The 21,677-nt window shown below is 43.5% G+C and overlaps 2 protein-coding genes across 11 annotated transcripts in view; one reads left to right on the top strand and one right to left on the bottom strand.

Annotated features, from left to right (window-relative positions):
- Positions 1-18,922, top strand: part of TBX4 (T-box transcription factor 4) — a 103,568-nt gene extending 84,646 nt beyond the window's left edge. For all 9 annotated transcript variants that reach the window (XM_081890421.1, XM_081890420.1, XM_081890423.1 and 6 more), the window contains 4 exons: positions 1,780-1,932; positions 12,396-12,484; positions 13,594-13,835; positions 15,374-18,922. In XM_081890421.1, the coding sequence (XP_081746547.1) occupies positions 1,780-1,932; positions 12,396-12,484; positions 13,594-13,835; positions 15,374-16,002 (1,113 nt within the window). In that variant the 3' untranslated portion in view covers positions 16,003-18,922. The remainder of the gene's footprint in view (positions 1-1,779; positions 1,933-12,395; positions 12,485-13,593; positions 13,836-15,373) is intronic.
- The window catches only part of BRIP1 (BRCA1 interacting DNA helicase 1), a 196,582-nt gene continuing 188,623 nt past the window's right edge, over positions 13,719-21,677 (bottom strand). The window contains exons 24-25 of one of the 2 annotated variants that reach the window (XM_081890172.1): positions 14,428-14,586; positions 13,719-13,846 (exon numbers count right to left, since the gene is read on the bottom strand). In XM_081890172.1, the coding sequence (XP_081746298.1) occupies positions 14,434-14,586 (153 nt within the window). In that variant the 3' untranslated portion in view covers positions 13,719-13,846; positions 14,428-14,433. Of the gene's footprint in view, positions 13,847-14,427; positions 14,587-21,677 lie in introns of those variants that run through there. The other variant, XR_014163229.1, reaches the window with a different exon arrangement.

The following is a 21,677-nucleotide window of genomic DNA, read 5'->3' on the forward strand; positions in this document are numbered from 1 at the left end:
AAATAGAAAAGAATAGGCTTCTGTTTTCCAGCCCCAGCCCCACTTTCCATCAACATCAAGATTGTGAACATGGCTAAACGGAAGTGGAGGGGCCTCGATCAGGTTGCTGGATGCTCTTTCTGCCTAGATACCATTAATGTCCAATGATTCTCCCCCTTTCCTCTCCCCATAACACTCTGGGGGGTTGTGGGCCTCTGCAAGTGGGAGGCAGGGAGAGAAGGGGGCAGTCCCCCTCTTCCCATATGAACCATAATCTCCAGATCCCCAGCTTTCCATAAAAAAGAGAGTAAATTTCTAGCATTTGCAGAACCTGAGATATGAGGCATAATTTACAGGCACTATTATTTTCAATTTTGGGGGTGAGAAACTGCCCTATTTTACTTTGTCCTCCCCCCAGGCAGAAATTCCTGTGGATGTCCATGGCTATGGGGTCCTTATGAATATATGCAACTGTACCTTGTACGTACAATATGCATGTGTATATATCTATCTATCTGCCTGTCTATCTTTAAATATACTATATGGTGATGGGCAAATGAGTCTATTTCTTGTCTACTTCACTTTTGTATTTATTTCTTACAATATTTATATGCAGTTTGAGGCAACCTGGCAGCCCTGCAAGCTTAACTTGCCACCCTGTGTCTCAGGACGTAAGTAGGAGACTCAGCAACCCTTTTCCACCCAACTCTTTCCCATCTAACATGAGTAAAAAGCTACACTGGGCAATGCTAACTCTCTCCTCTAATGAAAACAGACCCATGCAGAGGATGCCTTTGGCCTTCCATCATTCAGTGAAAGTGGGAATAGAGCAGCTGGTATTGCTGTACCGTCAAGTGATGGGGGAACCTCTTGCAATGAGTGGATGAACTGCCTTAATACTGCAAAAGGGTGGGACGTCCCCCAGCCTCTCTGCTTGCTGTTGGCTAAGAAATTAGGGGAAAAGGTGAGGAATGTTTCTGTGAAGGGAAAGAAAAATGAGCAAGAGAATCAACAGGCATAGGATGAGGCAGTGCTTTTTTTAAAAAAAAAAATGTTTAGGGGTACTCTCATTTTGACTTAAGAAAATCACCATAAAGTTCAAATCGAGGGAAATAAGTACAAAAGCAAAGTTTCACAAAAATGTTTAGGGGTATGCCTACCCCTGCGTACCCCCAGAAAAAAGCCACTGGGGTGAGGAGTGGCAAAGGAAAAACGAATACACTGATTTGTGATTGGAACTGTTTGCATTGCTTGACTGTTTCAACAATTGCCATAATTCCTTGGTCCATTCCTGGGCCTAATTTAAAGTGTTAGTTTTGATTTTTGAAAAAACTCTAATTGACTTGAGAGCACAGTGCTTTAAGAAATGACCTATCTCCACATGCCCTTGTCCATACGCAAAGACTTTCAGCCGGTGCTTTTCTCTGGCTTCTGTAGTCTGAAGGGGTTTATGCTGCTTTTAGAGTTTGTTCCTCTTATTTTTATGTTTGTCTAAATTGGTTTATTGGGTTTTATCAATCAGAATTTGTTTGAAAGGCATGGTTTAAAAATATGCTATTGATGAAATAAATAAATTGGAAGCAACCAGATACGTTTGTTTGGCTTCAGGTCTCAAGAGTTACATCATTATTATTTTTTTACTCACATACAGGAATGCAGACTCCTTCCTACTTGAAATCAAAGCCAAAATTCACCATAATGTTTTAAATGCCTTTCCCTGCTCCTATAATGCACTCCAGTTGAATACACTTTGTTGTACAGTATTCCTAATGAGTTCCCTTCTTGTTTTCCTTTCCTCAGATCATTCTTAATTCTATGCACAAATACCAGCCAAGGCTGCACATTGTGAAAGCAGATGAGAACAACGCATTTGGCTCCAAGAACACAGCTTTCTGCACTCACGTGTTTCCAGAAACATCCTTTATATCCGTGACATCCTATCAGAACCACAAGGTTTGTGCCACCGTGGCCCAAAATGTCATTTTGTTTTGTGAATTTGGTGATATGTTTGGGGTGGTGGCAGCAGCAGGTGCAACTTAAACCTTTGTAAAAGAAACTCCACCAAAGTAGCATTTTTCCATTGCTTGTCCTGGTGAGAACTTTACTGCTCAGACAGAGAAGTTTTAGTACTATGAGACAAGTAACCTTCTCTCGTCACTTTCTTCACACTGTGACTGGATCACTTCTACCTAATGGTTGGTAGTTCACATTTATACTTTAATCATATCGATTCCTTCTTACTTACTATTCTTCCTGTGTGCCTGTAATAACCTCAGTGATCAAGGGTTCCAGTCTTCTCCTCATATTCTTTGTCTTCAGGTTTTGTAGGTTCGAGAAAGCTTTGGGACATTATTAGGTGGTTCATATCCAACTCAGTTTTACTCAGTGTAGACCTACTGAAATGAAGGAACCTAATTTGGTCACATTCATTAATTTCAGTGGGTCTACTTTGAATAAAACTTAGTTGAATACCACCCAATGTTTCATTTGGGTCACACAGGTCCACCCCCCCCCCCAGATTTGAAATGAAGAGAGCTTCGTTAAGTTCTTTATGTTGTAAAAAAAAAAAGAGCAGCATTGCTAAGTTCTTGGGTTCGTGGGATTGTGGTGCATTGGGGCAGCTCCAAACCTCTGCGTTAAATGGAATATGTGCACCATTGTAGTCATTACGGATGATACCCCGCCTTGCAGGCAGGTTCTCATTAAAGGCTGATTTCCTGTAAGAGTGTGTAGGTCAGGGATGGGCATTTTGTGGCCTTCCAGATGGTACTAGACACCATCTCCAGACTTTGGCCATGCTAGGAGTTGAGAGTCCAATAACTTCTGGAGTGTGGCAGGTTCCCAACCCCTGGGGCCCATGTTCAGAAATCAAGCTATTGCCTTTGGAAAAAATTGCATGGCCACACTCTAATCCAAGAATGTTGGGCCAGCTGGCAGTGAGCCAAGGGCAGACAAAAGTAAGGACTGCTTCCCACAAAGAGTAATTAACTTACGGAGTAATTGGCTATGAAGTTATATGGCTTTTTTTTTTAAAAAAAGATTAGACAAATGAACAGAGGCGGTGAAACATACAGAGCAGATGCCACGATTTGCTAAATAGAACATCTGTGTTCACAGGAACTGTGCCTATGGGAAATAGAGGCTGGGCAGGGCACATCACACGGGAAGGATGTTGGCATTATGCCAGGCCAAGGTGGGCCTCCATCCAGAAGACAGTCTTTTTGGTTCTTAAAGGTTGTGTCAGAAGACAGGCTCTGAATAGAAAGCACCCACCCACTTGCCCTATGCTTGGTTTTACCAAAACCCAGAGGATGCCATTCAGGAAAGGAAGGAAAGTGTACTGAGTGTGTGTATGTGTGTTTAAAGCAGGTATCTTGGCAGTCACAGTGAGCCCAGTAACTAATGAATCAGAGGCCATAAACTCTCGGATGTCATTCAAAACAGCAAGCAAACCTAATAATGACTGGTAAAGCCCAGCCATAAATCTACAGTGAAAAGTAATTACGGTATATGTATTTAGGGAGACATACAAGGAATGTTACTATAAAAGCAGTTAAGAGCCTGCCTTGTGGTCAGAACATGAAGGAAAAGAAGGATTTTTTTCTTTTTTGAGTGGGCGTGAGATTGAGAGAACTTGAGGGGGAAAAACACAAAATGGATTTCAGCTCTTGTTCTTGTGGTAGATTTACATGCATTTTGTGAAGGTTTGGTCTGATTGGATGCATGTGATACAACTGGAGTCTGAGTCAAGATCTGTACCGACTGAGAATTGGTCCTCCAAATCACATACTGTCTGTGTATGTGTGTGTGTGTGTGGAGTGTGCGTGCACTATCTATTGCTCCACAACCTGTAGAGCAGGAAGGAGAACAAACTTCAGACTTGTGGGATCAATGTCTTTCTTTGGGGGGAGGGGGGTGTTAACATCAAGTTCCACCAATTGGAGCCAAGTGAGAGAAAAATGGCATGGGGTGCGTGACTGAACATAGACCTAGAATTAAGAAAGAGGTGTTCGAGCACATGTTTAGCTTTTGATACCAAAACTGAGCTTGGCGCCCCGCCCCCCAACCCCAGCTCTGGTTTTCCTCCAAGTATTCTTGGTTTCAACAGTCTAATTCAGGGGTCAACAAACTTTTTCAGCAGGGGGCTGGTCCACTGCCCCTCAGACCTTGTGGGGGGCCGGACTAGATTTTGAAAAAAATTATGAATGAATTCCTATGCCCCACAAATAACCCAGAGATGCATTTTAAATAAAAGGACACATTCTACTCATGTAAAAACACGCTGATTCACAGATCGTCCGCGGGCCAGATTTAGAAGGCGATTGGGCCGGATCTGGCCCCCAGGCCTTAGTTTGCCTTTTAGAGGGGAAGCCTTTTAGTTGCTACTGTTAAACACTTGGGGGGGGGGGGCAGAAATGTTTGCTGATCTATTGGAAATCCCCCAGGCATTTACCAGTATAGTCCCAGTCTATATTTTGCCTGCTTACAGCTGCAAAATGAATGAAGGGCTCTCAGCTTGTATCTCGGGAGAAGGTGCCCAACAAAGCCACAGGTTTGAGCAGCTGTTTAATTAAGGGCGGAAAACATAGAAAGGCACAGGGGATTGTAAGTTCTGTTCAGACCAGACCAGACCCACTTAAATTAATGGGCATAAAGTTAGATGAGTCCATTGATTTCAATGCCTCTACTCTGAGTTAGGGATGTCGGAGAATTTTGATAGAATTGGGAGCGGAAATTGCTGGAGTTTGTTATTCTTCAGGAACAAAAAACCATCCAGCAGCTGCTACTGCTGTTTTCAGTCTACTAATGATGCATAATTGATGTTTCCCGCCCCAATTTGCATTGTATTTGCAGTATCAGACTTTGGGCTCTCAGATTTCAGCGGCACCCTGTGCGATGTGAAAATTCAGGGACCCCTGCCTCTCACACTCTGTTCTACAGTATAGATGTGGCACCCAGTGCAACCACACTGGTCACACTCCCCTAAAACTGACTGGAATTTCCTTTGCATTGAAATGAATACAGTGTTACCTCAGGTTACAGTCGCTTCAGGTTACAGACTCCACTAACCCAGAAATAGTACCTCGGGTTAAGAACTTTGCTTCAGGATAAGAACAGAAATCGCGCAGGTAGCGGTGGCGGGAGGTCCCATAAGCTAAAGTGGTACCTCAGGTTAAGAACAGTTTCAGGTTAAGAATGAACCTCCAGAACGAATTAAGTTCTTAACCCGAGGTACCACTGTAGTGTAGAATAGCACAATGATAAGGTAATGAGTTACATAAAATTCTGCCACGGATGGCAGAGATGAGTAACATAGTTTTTGTTAGAAGCTGAACTGCAGTCGAATGGAAACAGCAATGCATGTAACAAACATGAATTGGAACATAAATCAGTGCCTTCTTGCATCCTTATTCTGAGTAGGACTAACTTTGGATGTAATCCAAAGCAATTTCTCCCAAACTGCTTGTCACAGGATTCAACCAAAAATGTTGACAATCACAAACTTTACAGCACAGTGTGAATTTCATGAAATCTGTGCCAGATTGTTGGGCAGGGGGAGAAATCCTTGATCAAGGAAGGCATTCAAGAGCACTCGTCCTCCTGACACCGTCTTTGACTCGCTTAACCCATAGCAAAGTTGTCAGTTGTAAAGTGAAGCTCTCCAGAAACAGTTTTGTCTGGAGAGGCTTTATAGAGAGAGATCACCTTAAGGTCTCACTTAAAATGTCAGTATTAGGGAGAGGGTCGTATTTCTACACAAATGACCCAGGGAGATGTACTGGTTTCTTGACACCCAGCTTAAAAGCTCTTTTCCTCACAACTCCATTCACAAACAGGAACAGTTGCTGGCTTTGGTAACTTCAAGCAGCCAAACTGTATACTGTTTGGGTACTGTGAGCCTCATGAGCTAACCAAACGAATCAGGGAGAGCAGTTTTACAGCACTCTGGCTTTGTAACTTCAGGAGTTTATTCCATTTCCCAAACTAAACAGTGGACTCTGTGAGGCGGGAGATGGAGAATACAGATTGTTGAAACTGCAGCAGATTGCTGAAACTGATTCAGAACAAGGCACCAAACGCATCATAGGACTGACACTAGCAGCTATTTAGTTCAAATCTGAGGCTGTTTGGTAGCCACTTTGAACTCTGCCTCATGCTTTCCTATTTATTTCAAACACTGATGTGCCATTAAAATGTTCAAGACAGCTGACAATGGTTAAAAATAAGAAAGACATGAGGTTAAAAATTGCAAAAATGGTTTAACTTTGGAGACAATGGTGGTGAGATACTTTATAGGCAAGAATGGCATCATTCTATGCAATGTGCTGGTAGTCTTTATAAAAAATGCTGTTTTTATTGTGATATGAATGCAAGCCAGCTTAGTAACTCTTGTAAGGGCTGAAAAGTGGGGTAAAAGTGCTATATCAGTATTTGATTTATCTTCAACAATATTGACCCCCCTTAGTTGCCCCACATCTAATTCTATCTTCAACAGTACCACTCACATGCATCAATACAAGAATGGGCAGAAATTAGACTAGAGTTGGTGCAGTTAACTAAATTTAGACTCTGGACTTAATTTTTTTTTGGGGGGGTGGCAGCAGCAGCAGCTGGCAATGTATGTTACTTCACTAACTTCAAAATGTGGTAAGCCAGCAAGGGATGAGAATGAAATTTGATCCATTTAAATGTGACCCCAACTAATTAGCAGCACTTTCTGGAACTATAAGTGAACTAAAACACAGCCATATTTCAAAATTTGCACTTCTCTGAATTTTGCAATGCAATTCTCTTAGCTAAGTAAAGTGTACAAAAATGGATATACTAGGATAAAGTGTGCATAAAATTAATACATTGGTGAAAATAACATACAAAATGCATCCTATTAGGGGAAATTGCTTTGGGGGAAAAGGTGCATCATAATAGAAAGTCATACTAAAATACTGCTGAATTTTTACGAGTACTTACAAAAATTGCAAATTGATTTGGAAATGTGGATAACTGAACTTTATGTTGATCAAATGAGACACTGAAATTGACAGATCCACATGTCCCTAATTAGCCAGCCCTGGAGCATTTGGGTGCCCTCCTGCTCCTTCTGTTGTCCAGGCTCTGGACCTTTGCCCCAAAGTCCTACTCTGATGGCAGCACTGATTCGGATGTAGCAGTAGACTCATCAGATTTTTTGTTTCTGTATTATTTAACAACCAAACCCTCCCTCTTAAATTAAGCTGCTCGAGTCTCTATTCTGTGTATGCAGATTAGGGGTCATGTGGCGTATTAAGTAATTGACTCTGCTTCCCCCCAGCCACTATTTAACACCTGGCTCTGATTAATGGACCTTGGGGTTCTAGTAAAAAGCAAAGTAGATCCCATAGGCTTCAGATTTGCTCACACCTGCTTTAGAGGAAATGCAGAATGGCCCAGGGCACAAACTCAGAATTCTCAAAGCATTACTTAGGCCACTGATGAAGCCCCATAAATTGTTTTCAGTATCAAGCTAATCCCTAAAACATTCTGCTTCCACTAAGCTGGGTGGGGGATAAAAAATATATAAGTAAAGGTAAAGGGACCCCTGACCATTAGTTCCAGTCGTGGCCGACTCTGGGGTTGCGGTGCTCATCTTGCTTTATTGGCCGAGGGAGCCAGCGTACAGCTTCCGGGTCATATGGCCAGCATGACTAAGCCGCTTCTGGCGAACCAGAGCAGCACACGGAAACGCCATTTACCTTCCCGCCGGAGCGGTACCTATTTATCTACTTGCACTTTTATGTGCTTTCGAACTGCTAGGTGGGCAGGAGCTGGGACCGAACAACGGGAGCTCACCCCGTCGCAGGGATTTGAACTGCTGACCTTCTGATCAGCAAGTCCTAGGCTCTGTGGTTTAACCCACAGCGCCACCTGCATCCCTCAAAAAATCTATACAGAATGTCAAAAGCATGCTTTTTTTGGTTCTGTTTAGCCTGTAAAATATCAGACACTCTTCACATGTTGTGAAGAATCATCACTTGCTTGATGCACAGCTTCAGTAGCATGGTAAACACACTGTCTACTAATGTTAGAAACATAAGCCCAATTCCCACCATCTTGTGGACACCTCCTAACCTCATTAACTTTCCCCATGCTCTCACCTTGCTTTCTTCCCACTTCTGTCCTCTTGTTCAGAGGCACATTGTAGTCGGGATCCAGAATGCCAAGATATTTCTGGACTCCAGCTCGCACCATCCCTGACCATTGGCCATGATGGCTGGGACTGATGGGAGTTGGATTTCAGCAATATCTGGAAGGCACAAGGTTGGTTTTCCTTTACCAATTAAACACCAGCTCCTTTCACTCCAAGATGCATGGCAGCCCAGAGGACACAAGATTTATTGTAACCTATAGGAAGATATATCTCCAATCCACAAGATGAATCCATGTGTTGAGTTGACCTGGGCCCCATTTAGGCTGTGGCTATTTATGCACCCACTCTAAAAAGGACCTGCCAACTGAGAGACTATATTATTTCAACATCCAAAATGCTGCCATTATGGAGCCACAAACAAGCAGCTCATTCCCAGGTTGTCTATTCAAATAAAAACAGACTTGGCAGAGCCCAGGCAGGAACCCTCAGTGTGAATCTTGGTTGCAAAGTTACAGTTGTAAGTGCAGCTGTATAGCCCCAATATGGTTAACCAAAGAATCCACTGAGAACATTCTTAGTAACTCTGTGGCATCTTTTAATCATGTCAATTATGCTAGGGCTCTGGTGTGAGATCTGTAAAAACACTTATTTCAAAGCGTCCATTTGGGGCGGTGATGTAGCATCTAGCAACATCATCTTAATATCCTGGGACCAGCAGGATTGTATCATTTGGTGTGATACAATCACTTGAAGACAGAGAAGGCAGGAAGGATATGGAATCTGATAAAGGGGCAACAAGAAGAGTTAAGGAAGGGTTTCCTGGAAAGGAAAAGCAGAGAAGAGGTAAGACTTTTAGGCAAGAGTGAATAGTCTAGGCATGCCAGGTCAGGCCCATGGTTCATCTAGTGCAGAATTGTCCACACTGGCTGGCAGCAACTCTCCAGGATTCCACTCAGAGTTCTCTTCCAGTCCTACCTGAAAATTGAATGTGGGCCCATCTGCATGCAAAGCAGATGTTCTGCCCCTGAGCTATGGACTTGCACAAACATTGTGGCCACCTGTTCTATAGGAGCTGCAGGGCTAAATTTAAAGGATGGCTTCCCCTTCAGGGAAGTTATGACTGAGGCAGTGCCGGTGGGGATATGTAGAAATCCCAAGATTAAGAGGCAGGTTTTTCTGATGCAAGAGCTCATTAGGCTTGAAATCTGGAATTTACCCACTGAAGGTGTCTTCCCACCCACCCTAAAACAAAATGTATGGAATGGAGGATAGCTGCAAACGTCTTTTTGTTTAGCAAGGAGATGGGAGTTAGAGTGAGAAGAGAGAAAGAGAGTGAGAACATTCTGCATTCTGTTTGCAGGCAGTAAAGAACTTATTATAATGCCAGTTGTCGAGGTGTCCTTTGGTGACGCGGAGTACAGAAAGGAGCTGAATGAAGAAGTGTTCAATTGCAGTTTGGTTTGTGGGTGGAGTGTTTAGGCAAAGCATTGCAGCATCCTGCGGCCTTTGGAAGATTGTTAAGCTGCCACAGGCTCTACCACAGCTTAAGGAATCACTAGGGAAAGGCTAACTATGTGGGGAGGGGGCAGCCTGACTCCCTCAATTACAGAGCCAGTAGCATCACTTTCCAGGTATCATTTAGTCACTTGCCTGGAGCTGTGCCTGCCATCAGCCTTGAGAGTGCTGCTCAATGATGCAGTGCACGGGGACACAGGGCGTGGAAGGTAGCGTTGTAAAGAGAGGCTAAAAATATAATAGAAAGCCACATTTTTGAAAATCCTTTTTTGAAAAAGAAAGAGCAGAATTGGCCAAGATGAGTGTGCCAGGAAAGCTGCAGCCAGCCAGCAGAAGGTAAAGTGGCCTCCTTTTGAAATGTCAGTGCCTTCCAGGAAGAGGGACTTGCCTTGCTCACCCACTTTCCCGATAAGCATTGCTGGGCTGCTATGTCGTGTTTTAGCAGGGGCAGTTTTCTACTGGGGTCCATTCCACATTTGTTTCTGTTCTCTCCCCCCCCCCCCCCGTAATGCTCTTTTGGGCTGGCTTGTGGGGTAGACAAGGCATGACCCAGCCTGTAACAATTTCACCGCTTTTGCTGCTGTATGCCACCATTTTTTCACACTCCTTTTATGACAAATTTTTAATAACTGAATTTTTCCCTCGCTGTGGATTGCCATGAGAGCAAACTAAGTATTGTTTCTATTATCTGTTGGTGAGAGTGCTTTCAGCCTTGCTGAACTGACTTGGCACCCTTCACCTACTTAATGGGGTGTGGGAAAGGCATCTTTGGCAATGAAGTTCTACCTTCCATTTTACTCTTAACAACTTGTCAGTGATCCTAATTCCCCTGCCTACTTCTCAATGCGGTTGTGAGGCTGTGCTTAAGTTGAAAACCTTCCCCAACCTTCACTTTAAACTGGGGGTGGAGTCCCATTAGTGATTATAGGACAAATGTGACTGTGGTGGTAGCATGGATCTCCAGAAAGAGCTCTGGGGCAGGATCACTTACTCAGTAAGGAATATTTTATCCCGAGTCTTTGACAGCAGGGTAGTGGTGGGCGGACTTCTGTCCACTCCAGCCATTGCTGAGGATCCAGCTTCTCCCTCCATTAACTTGTGATAGAAGTGTGACCTCTCTGTTAACCTGCACATGGTGAAGGGTAAAGTAGTGGCTACGTTGCCAGAAATGGCTTCCCACTTCACCAAGGACACCCCCTTTGGGTTTACTGGGTCCTTGCTGGAGTGGTGAATTCCCCCTTCCTTGCCAAAGCCCTGCTTTCTCTGCCACTTATGCCAGTTCATGGAGATAACTCTCTCTCCATCAACTGTCTATGTGAGTGCAGAGGCTTTAATGTATGTATGTGATTTTGAAAAGTGATCATTTAAGTATCTCCCGCTTCTCCATGTAATTTAATACCTTCCCTATTTTTATTATGGAATGGAAACACATCAGAAACTGTGTTTTAGAGCTTGTCCACACTTCTGCTTGTCCCGTGCTTTCTAGGCAGGTTTTTCATTTGCCCGGCCACTTTCTCCAGGCAAACCCCACCGTTTACCGCTAAATTGGAACAAATGTCAATCTGCAGAAAACCTGTTTGATGTTCCTTCTGCTTCAGTAGTAAACAGCAGGCTTTCTTGGGGGAAAGTGGCAGACAAGCCCTACACATTGTGTCCCTTCAGTGCCAACTGTATTTTTCTGAGAAGTGCAAGTACAATGATGGCGCATATTAATAGGGATTTGTTTTGCATATAAAGAAGAACCTACCTAATTCACAGTTTCCAAAACTATGCAAACTGAAATAGGGCCATCCTCCAAAATTCACACTTCTCTGAATTTTGCAGTGCTATTATCCAGCCAAGTAATATGTACAAAAATGCATATACCAAGGTACTGTGTGTCTAAAAATACACATATCAGTAAAATAACACACAAAATATCTTTATATGAGGCATGATTGCTTTGTGAAAAGTTGTATATTAGGCAAAATGCATGTACAAACGTGCACATTAGAATAAATTTGCACTAAAATGCTGTTGAATTCCCATGAGGACTTTTAAAGAGTTGCTGATGGATATGGAGAGCTGAAGACTGGAAGAATGAGAAACTGAAATTGTCAGATTTGCTTATCATAAATGAATGTGGATAGCACCTTATTCTGACATGTTTCTGAGCCAAAGGTCCCAGAACCAAGGATTGATCTGAACCGATATGTAGGTCACATCTACACTGTAGACATGGACTGGTTTTATACTACCAGGAGGTACCCAAGCACAAAACATGGTTATAGGTTGGTAGGTACGTTGGACTAGGACCTGGGGAACCAGGGTTCAACAGCCTTGAAGTTCACTGGGTGATCTTGGGCCAGTCATTATCTCGCAGGTCAACCTACCTCAGAGTTGTTGTGGGGATAATGTGGAGGGGGAGAACTACACCACCTTGAGCTTCTTGGAAGAAAAGGTGGGATATAAATGCAATAGATAAATAAAATAAAGCACTCTGTAGCCATAGCAGCTTGAAAAGTGACGGGGAGATGTGTGAGATGAATGACTAGCTACTGGGAAGAGATATAAACACCCCTACAAGCCAATCAGGAGAAATGCTCATTTTCATCTAACCCTGCAAACAAATCAGAATGAATACTAATAAAGACTGGATATAATCTAACTACTACATAACTTTGTTCAAGCAATTCAGGATGAATGCTAAATGCTCAATAAATAGGTCTTCTGGAGAAGCACAAAGTCTGAAGTCTCCTTTCAAATTAATAACTCACCGCATTTATTTCCTTAATAGATAACTCAACTGAAGATAGAAAACAACCCATTTGCCAAGGGCTTTAGAGGCAGCGATGACAGCGACCTACGCGTGGCAAGATTACAGAGGTGGGACAACTAAACAGAGACAGATAAAATTAGGAAGGGCCCAGAAGAAGCGCAGGTGTCTCTCTGTCTAATACAGCTACTTCATGGGCAGTGTTTTCTTTGTAGGTGGGGGAAAACTGTATATATTGTCATCCCTGAAGTGTGCTGCATAACTAAGTTATTCATTTTATAAATTGTCAAGAGTGCTTCTCAGCAATAACCTCAGAGGAGAGTTCTTTCAGACTTGAGTCCTACTATAGCCCAGCAACAGACACAACACACAGGGCTTCTGCTTGTCTGTTTTGGCTCTTGCTTTTGCTGGATCGTGTCCCCTTGGGGGTTCTGTGCAAGCCGCAGCAGATCTTGATCTTCACAGCTATCAGATGCTTTGACTTGCACATTTTGCTGCTTTGGCAGGAGCCCATGTGTGCTTGGCAGAAGTGGGCTATAAATAAATTAAATGTGCATTACAGATGGGAAACAGACATGGAGCAAGGGTGCTTTGCCCAAGGCCACCCACTCAGCTCTGTGGCTGAACTGTGATCTTGTCGGCTGGGGAAAAGAGCATACGCTTTGCATGCAGAAGGTGTGAGCTCAAATTCCCAGCATCTTCAGCCAAAAGGTCATCAGGTAGCAGGTGAGGAGAACTGGTCTGAGATCCCAAGGACCCATACAGTCTTAAGGTGACTTTCTTATGCCCAGCACTCCAGGGCAGTTCTTCTGAGGAACTCCTTCCACATCCGACAATCCAAAGAAGTTGTGTGTGTTGCAGGAGATTCTGGGGACATATCCTAGGGGGCATAGTCCAGGTCATGCATAGTGCTAGTCTGAGAGCCTAATTGGGTTCATTGTTACCCCATATGGAAGGAGTGTGCCTTTCTAAATCATGCCCTCCTAAATTTACACCCATCACTCTCCTGCAACAGGCCCACTGCAGAAGAATAAGAGCAGAGATGGCCTTTGGTCAAGCTTCTTTTAGAGAAACTAGTCCAGTGTTCCTGAAGGAAGCTTCCAAGGAACACAGTTTGGAAACCATCTTTCTAGAGCCACACAATAGTGAGATAACATTCCTGATGGTTTTGTTCTGTCTAAATGTGTAAAACTGGTTCTTTTCCTATTGCATTTTGCAGCAAAGAGTATCCAGTGATCTCCAAAAGCATAATGAGGCAGAGGCTGGTGTCAACTCACGGTCAGCTTTCCACTAAATCTGACGTCAACTCGCTCCACGGAAGCCACCAGGGGCTCCAGCATTACCAGTATGAGAATGGTGCTCACATGCAGTTTGCAGCATCGGATGCCCAAGACCTGCCCCTCAACACCTTCACGGCACAAAGAGAATCGGGGCTCTTCTATCACTGCCTGAAGCGGCGAGGTAACTGAGATCTGTAGGCAAAAAATGTTAGGCTAGGAGACCTTACCTAACAGAGTAGTGGGGGGTTTCCAGCGGATTCTCTAAGGGAAAAAATGTCTCATACAATGCAATTCTGATTAATAGCAATCTTAGTTACTCTGAATCCTATACGGTTGCATTTCTTGTAACACTAGTTCAATGAATGTGCACACACATGGAATTTCATCTCTCTATGTGTGTATGTGTCTTATTTGGTGTAGCACTGCAATCTTAAGCACACTTATGAGGGAGTAGGTGCCATTGAACTCCAAGATTTAATTCTGAGTAAATGTGTTCAGAGCTCAGCTACATGTGACTTTGAAACACTTGACCTAAAAGTTAAACAAAGCCATAAGCTGTGTACCCAACAAGCAGAAGAGCAAGAAAATTGTTAATTACACCACTCTGAAAATTGGTTCTTTCAGAAAAATGCATTTATTAACTAGCTTATTCATTGTAAAAAAATTCGGGGTTCCTCGCAACAATAATTGGGGCTTCCCGACCTCAAAATGCTGTTCTACAGCAAAGAAGCATGAAGAGAGATCCCCCCCTAGCACATAGCAAAAACGTTTACCAGCCCTTAGCATTTATCTGGCAAGTTTTCTGCAGCATTTTGACGTGAAGTCCTGGCAAATGTAGACCACTTCTCTTTTTCTGGACAGCGCTCTTGATAAGGCATTTGAGGGCTCCTTGAACTTGTCAAAAGCAACACTACAAAAGCATTGTGGCCAGCCTGTTATCGAGATGAATGAAAAGTAGTTGCTGGGTGTAAGAAAGCAGTAGCCAAAGTCATTTAAACTTTCAACTGATAGAGAAAGCGCCTTAAATTAAGATTGATTGGAATAGATGGACATTGGCAATGCCCTGCCTTTTTGAGAATGAGGAATGTCTTTCGAAGAATAAACAGGGCTATTGGAATATTACAAAGGCAACGGTGTAGCTTCCCCGATCAACAGACAGCCTGATTCTGCTCAGAGATAGGTTCACCTTAGGCATGCCTACCTCTGCATAGGATCAGGCTGTAAGGTGCATAATGCAAGGGATTAAAAAGCAAGTTGTATGAAGGCAGACTGAAGAACCAGGATAGGGTTAATGCTGGGCAGAGGAGGAAGGGGCTATTCCTACAGTATTTAGAATAGTTCAAATGATCACAAGGAAGCCACACCTGCTGTGGAGAAAAGGCAAAGTGGCGAGTTTCAGCTGGAGCTTTGTCTTTCAAACTTTCTAACTTTAACGTGCCCTTTTCCTAATTGATTTTTTACTGCATCTTGCAGAAAGGGAACGCATTCAGTTGCCATACCTTTGGGGGCATTCCTATCGCCCTGTGCAAACACAGAGAGTGACCAAATATATCCAACAATCCAGAGGGATGGTCAGCAATAGGGCACTTTCTGTACCTGGGCTGGATATTGATTATAAGAACTGCATGTAGAGGAAACTAGCAATGTAGTGGTCTGTGCCCAGAACCTTTTAACTATCTAAGCATTTCTCGCTTTGCTTGTTCCTTGGTATGCATGCAGAGGGTGCCCGGCATTTGGATTTACCCTGCAAACGCTCTTATCTGGACGCCTCCTCTTCTGTCGGGGAAGAGCACTATTTTCGGTCACCACCTCCGTATGACCAGCAAATGCTGAGCCCCTCCTACTGCAGCGACGTGACGCCGCGGGAGGCGTGCATGTACTCCAGCTCCGGTGCTGAAATTGCAGGTGTCTCATCGGTAGAAGACTTGCCTCCTCCTCCACCTCCTCCACCTTTGAGCTGCAATATGTGGACCTCAGTTGCACCTTACACCAGCTACAGTGTTCAGACAATGGAAACTGTCCCCTACCAGCCGTTCCCTGCTCACTTCACAGCTACCACCATGATGCCGCGTCTACCCACCATCACGAACCAGAGTTCCCAGCCGCCGGGCAACAGCCCCTTCACGGTCTACAATCAGCTTTCACAGTCTCAGGCCCGGGAGAGAGTCCCTGCGCCCTCCTTCCCAAGGGAACGGGTGCACCCCTCAGTGTGCGAGAGGAAGCCCCCCTCTCCCCACTTAGGCGCAGCCAATGAATTCCTCTACTCTCAGACCTTCTCGCTGTCCAGGGAATCTTCTTTACCGTATCATTCAGGAATGGGGACTGTGGACAACTGGCCTGATGGATGATTCCTGCAACTGGGCAGTGAACCTAAAAGTTGCGGTTAAGAGTCAATGCTCCAGGACTATGTTAATTCAGTGTTAATACCTGTGGGTAACTTGCACTTCCGTGACACCGACCAAAAACATCGGTGTTTGTGTAGCTGAAGAGCTTGTTTTCTGTTAGACACAAAAGCAGCTCAGTCTTGGGGGTGGGGGAGGGGGTAAAAACCCAGTTCAAAAAAAATAAAGCACTCGGCTCAGTGGCCTGGACCACCAGTCGTATTGCCCAGTGAGAGTATTTGCCTCAAAGAGAGATGTGGTTCCCTCCATGAAATCATGAAACACTTATTCTCCCTTTTCAAGCACATGCATGCACACAAAATATACACCAGACTGTTCACTGAATGCCTCCTCAATTTCCATGCATTTTGGATACTTTACAAAAAGCAATGCAGAGAACAAGCACACACAAAAATTGAGCCTGTGACCCAGAAAGCCACTTAAGCAGATTAAATGTGTATGCCACTGCCTTCAACCACAGTAGGGCTTGGCCAAGCTGGTGCAGTCTTGGAAGCTGAAATCAGCACTGATCAGGGGAAAGATTTGGGGGGGGGGTTTGCCCCCAGCCCAGTTTTTGCAGATAGAGAAAGCGCTTCTAAAGAACATCATTTTCCTCCCAAAGGCACTGGGGGATCTGTTTATTTTGGTTTCTTTCATTGTCTGTTTTCCAATCTTAAATTCAGTTCTCCATATTTCCACATCAATTTCACTTTTTTTAAGGACTTATAAAATTCATCAACATTCTAATCAAAATTTATACACATTTTTGTATGCAACTTTTTTATCATATACACATATTTGCAAAGCCATTCCCACTAATATATGCATTCTACATTGCACTTTGCTGGAGCACCGCATTGCAGAATTTGGAGAACTGCAGCTTTAGAAGGATGGGCTGTGTTTTGGTTCGCACATTTGTTTCAAAATGTGTGAATTAGGTAGGTTTGTATTAAGACCTAGTGCTGTGTTAAGACCTAGTGCTGTCCCAGCAGTGCCTTCTGGGAGGAAATTTATGATGGATGGCCACTGGCTACCCCAAGATTTTGTTGCTCTTACCCTCCACGTACAGCTAGGGGGAGACAGCACTTTTTAAACTCTGCGGGAAAAGAAAGAAGGCATTAAATGTTAGCCCCTCCACCACAACTCTCTAATGGTTCGGGGTAGTCCTCCAAATAGTTTACAGTTAGTAAATCAGATACAGGGGAGACCCAGACAAGTCAACTTCTGAGTTAAGAATACAAACCAGGAAAGCAACCCTCTGAGTTTCTCTGGCAGGAATGAACAGGAGTTGTGCTCTCTCACACGACTCCCATAATTCCAGTGGAGATCCTGCTTGGGGGGTGGGATCTGGCTGGATTGACCCTGCTCAGAGAACCACACCGCAGAATAATTTAAACATAATGGATTTAGTAATACACAACCAAAAATGTATTATTTCCACTTAGCAAAAATGACAGATGGTCATAAAACTCACTGAAAATGGCCATCTTCACCAGAATCTGCCTCTCCAGAATATGTAGTTCAAGTAAACATGAAACGTAAGAACATGAAAAGGGCTCTGCTGGCTCAGGCCAAAGGTCCAACTCATCCTTCATCCTGTTCTCATAGCAGCCAACCAGAAGCCTGCAAGCTTGACTGCACCACTTGAGGTAGGCTTGACACAGAACTGTCCTTTCTATGAAACTGATCATCTGCAGTTCTGCCCTCAGCCACGTGCCCTGCTTTAAAAGTCAAAAATGTGCTTTATACTTGTCCTGTTTGCCCCATAGTGGGGTAGGAAAGCTGAAAATAATGCCAATATATTTCACATCAGGCAACCAATGCACCTCATTTGTTTCAGATAGTACATGGGTGGACAAGTCTAAAAAGCCCGGGACACAATTTTCAAGGCCCTCTAGCAGCTATGGTGCTTGCTATAATGTAGTGTATTTAGTGTTAACTCTGGAAGTGTATACTTAATTTGGCCCAAACTAAGCCTCCTGATCTCATCTACCCATGTACTTTCTGAAACTAGCTAGGGTTTATGAGAGTTAAAGGTGCCATGTTGGCTACACATCTGCTAACACATCAGTGGCAACAATATCACAGGCAAAAGTGGACAGGTTTTCCTTACTGGAACGAGTGCAGAGCCTATTCCTGGTCCTTAAAAGGAAAGTAACGAGCAGAAGGAAAACCCAGAAAACCAAACCCAATTAATTCCTGCACCTCCTAAGAATTCACATGCAAAAACCACACTTCAACAGGGGCATACATTACTGACCAATTCCTAGTCACCCAAACTGGTTCTCTCCCCAACATGGTGACGTCTCCAGTCTGCTGGGATTCTACACCAACAAATTGGGATAATGAAAAGGAAGAGATGGTTTTCATGATGGCAGGGCCACTAAGGAGAAGGCTACTTTTCACCCAGAACATCCTGTGTGGTGATTCAATTAGCCTGTGTGCGGCTGGTGTGGGGTTCTATAATCAGAACTGGGAAATCACTACAAGTGTTGCATGCTGAATAATTATTTATATCTATATATATATCTATATATATAAAATATAAATATATATATCTCACAAATGCAGGCCCACATGTTCCATTCAGCTTTGCTTTTTTTTTTAAACAACAAAATACGTAATAGAATAATGAATGTTGCAAGGGACATTTTTTAAGGAAAAAAAGCTATTTAAGTTAAAAAAAAAATTTTTTTACACCCGTTTGTGATGTAAAAACTAAGTTTTGGTTAGATGAAACATATATGCTACAGATAAATCTCTATTAGAATCCACTTTAGATAAAACGCAGTGTGGCATTGTTGTTTGTTTTTTTAAAGCTTTGTTACAATAGTATGGACATTTTATTTTACATATCAGAACATAAAAAACATTTTACTACTATAAACTGTCTCTGGGTGGCTTTCAATAACTAGCATCCGCATTCCTGGCAATGTTGCTTCTCCATCATTTATAATAGCCCTTTGGACAACCTGCTGTCCTCCAGATGTTTTATATAGCAGCTGCCATCAGCCCCAGCCTATAAGGTAAAACTGTTCTTGGTCCACACTGCCATGGAGAAGAAAATTCTCTTGTGTAGAAAAGGAAGAAGGGTATGCTCTCCTTGTCCTTGACAGCATTAACAATTTTTTTAAAAAATGTGTATGGATATTTCATTGCAACAGTCAACCCCCTTATCCCTCCTTGCATAAGATAGGACAGTCCAGGAACAGCTTTGCAACCCAGAAGGCTATGTGTTCAGTGTCCCTTACCTCACACCCTATCTGCAAGTTGCTACCACCATTATGAAGGGGCTCCTTTGAGTATATCTTAATTATACATATACACATTTATTTATCAGTAACCTTGCTTCGCTCAAAGACTTGGAGTGAGGAAAAGCAATTTTTAAAAGCCCCAGCCCTTTTCTTCTCAGGTCTTATATGGATTTATATTTCCAGCACCGAACTTTCCCTGATTGGTCTGTTTCCCCCATATCCCTTGGCCTCAACAGCACTTCTACCAATATTGGATTTGGCCCTCACTCTGCGTAGAACAAATATTATAGCAGATTGCTGAGGGCCTATACGTCATGCTCAAATATGCCAGAAATTAAAGAAACTAAATCCATGGGTTAAAAAATAAATTTGCTAGCATTGGCCATTTCATGCGTTTGAGAAAAGCCAACATCTGGAATAAAAAGGGCGCTTTTTGGCAAGGCTATTTTCTTATGAAGGAGGCGGGGGTCCTCTCCACATTCTGGAAAATATGGGCTGCTCCACATTACTTTTAGTATGTCATTAAATAATTCTTATTGCAGCTTGTAGAAAAAGAATGTTTCCTTTGAAGAGGAGAAACTCCCCAAGGAGGAGGGTGGAACACTCTGTAAGGCAGAGAAGAAGCTATCACTTCTGTTGGGCAGGCAGGCTTCTCCAGCGTTACTTGGCCCAGAGGAGTAGACTGGGAGGTAGCCGAATCCTAAGCCTTGCCACAAAGCCACAGAAATTGTTAGTAGGGGGCATTTGTAGTAATTGTTTGCACAGTGCAAAAGGTGAAACAACTGTTTGATACAAAATTGCAACCATCCAAGATTATTACAAATTATGAAAGGACCTGCTAATTGTCTAGGATTGCTGAGAATAATCATTGTACACAGCTGTAAAGTATCTATGTGAAAAATACCCAGTTCCTGCCAAATAACAATTACAGCCAAATGTCCAAAGTGAATTATGGCCAGCACCATGTTAAGTATGGGTGACCATCAAGGTAAAGGCCACATTATATGGTAACACAAGCAAGTACGTTGCCCTCTTTGAAAAGAAGAAGAAAGCCTTTTCACAACCTGGTGCCTTCCAGATGTTTTGGACTACAACTTCTACCAGCCAGCTGAAATACGGCTCTCCTTCCAAATTCACACTTCCCAACAATGCAATATTGCCTGCAAATATGTGTGCACTAGGCAAAGCTGGATATACATATGTACACACACATATATAGACATATGTGTATATTAGGAGAGCCACATATGAAAATGTGTGTAACCGTTCATGTGGAATTTATATTTGCAAATGAATGTGGAAATAGGGTGAACTGTTCTGAAGATTGGAAAAAATGACAAACCAAAATTGACAGATTCAGCCATCCTTACAATAATACAAAGGGAACTATGCAATAAAGGACATGGCTCTGTCTAAAAAAAACACAATCACATTCGGGAACTGAATTATGAAGTTCAGCAAAAGCCAAAGGTAAGAGACCGGGGTTGCTCCTTTAGGGCTCAGAGTAGTTCTATGGATTGCAGCAGCAGATGGTTGGGATGGGTCATATTTATGACACACACCCCCCGTCAGTCTAAGCCCTGAGGTGGAACCCACTCAGTGGAGCACACTTTTTAAAAAGAGCCAAAACACATTCAAACAAGATTAAGGCCTGGTATGCATATTGACTCAGTCCTGAACTAAGCCCTAAAATCTGCTTGTCCTCTCTCAAAAAGGCTGGAGGGGTGGAGAAACTGCCCCTTACCCAGATTTACCACCTATAAAGCATGGTTTGCAAAGCCACTTATTCAACTCCTGATTTTACTACGCCGTTTGTGGTCAGCCCTTAACAATGGTTTGAGTGTAGCATCTAACCATGATTAAAGAGCACAAACCATTGTTAAAAGTGTTTACATTCACTTTCTCCTCTTATACAGTTTCATAGGCGCCGACTCCATGGGGCCTGAGGGGGCCCGAGCCCCCTCAAAAATTCGTTTGGGGGGGCTCTGCCCCCCCAATAATTTAAGAAAATTATTACCGTATTTTTCCCTGCATTCTGCCTCAGGGTCTTACTGCCCACCCTCCTCTGTTTCCTTGCTGTGTTTGCTCAAACGGAACAAAGAGCAGGGAAAGCCCCTCCCCTGCAGGCAAGCAGGCAGGAGGGAGGGAGAGAGAGAGAGAGAGAGAGAGAGAGAGAGAGAGAGAGAGAGAGAGAGAGCGCGCGAGCGCACGTGCGAGCTGGCTGGTTTGGGTGGGTAGGTGAGGGAAAACTTTTGCCTTCCTTTCCTCCTTGCCGTTATACCCCTCCCCTGCATTCTTGGCCAGCTGCTTCTCTGCACACCCCTCTCGTGCTCCTTGTCCGTTCTGTGTTTTTCCTTCCCTCCCCACTTAAAATGTGGTTTAAAAGCA

The sequence above is a fragment of the Podarcis melisellensis genome, assembly GCF_964234715.1.
Source record: "Podarcis melisellensis genome assembly, chromosome: 15".
In the NCBI taxonomy this organism is placed as follows: Eukaryota; Metazoa; Chordata; class Lepidosauria; order Squamata; family Lacertidae; genus Podarcis; species Podarcis melisellensis.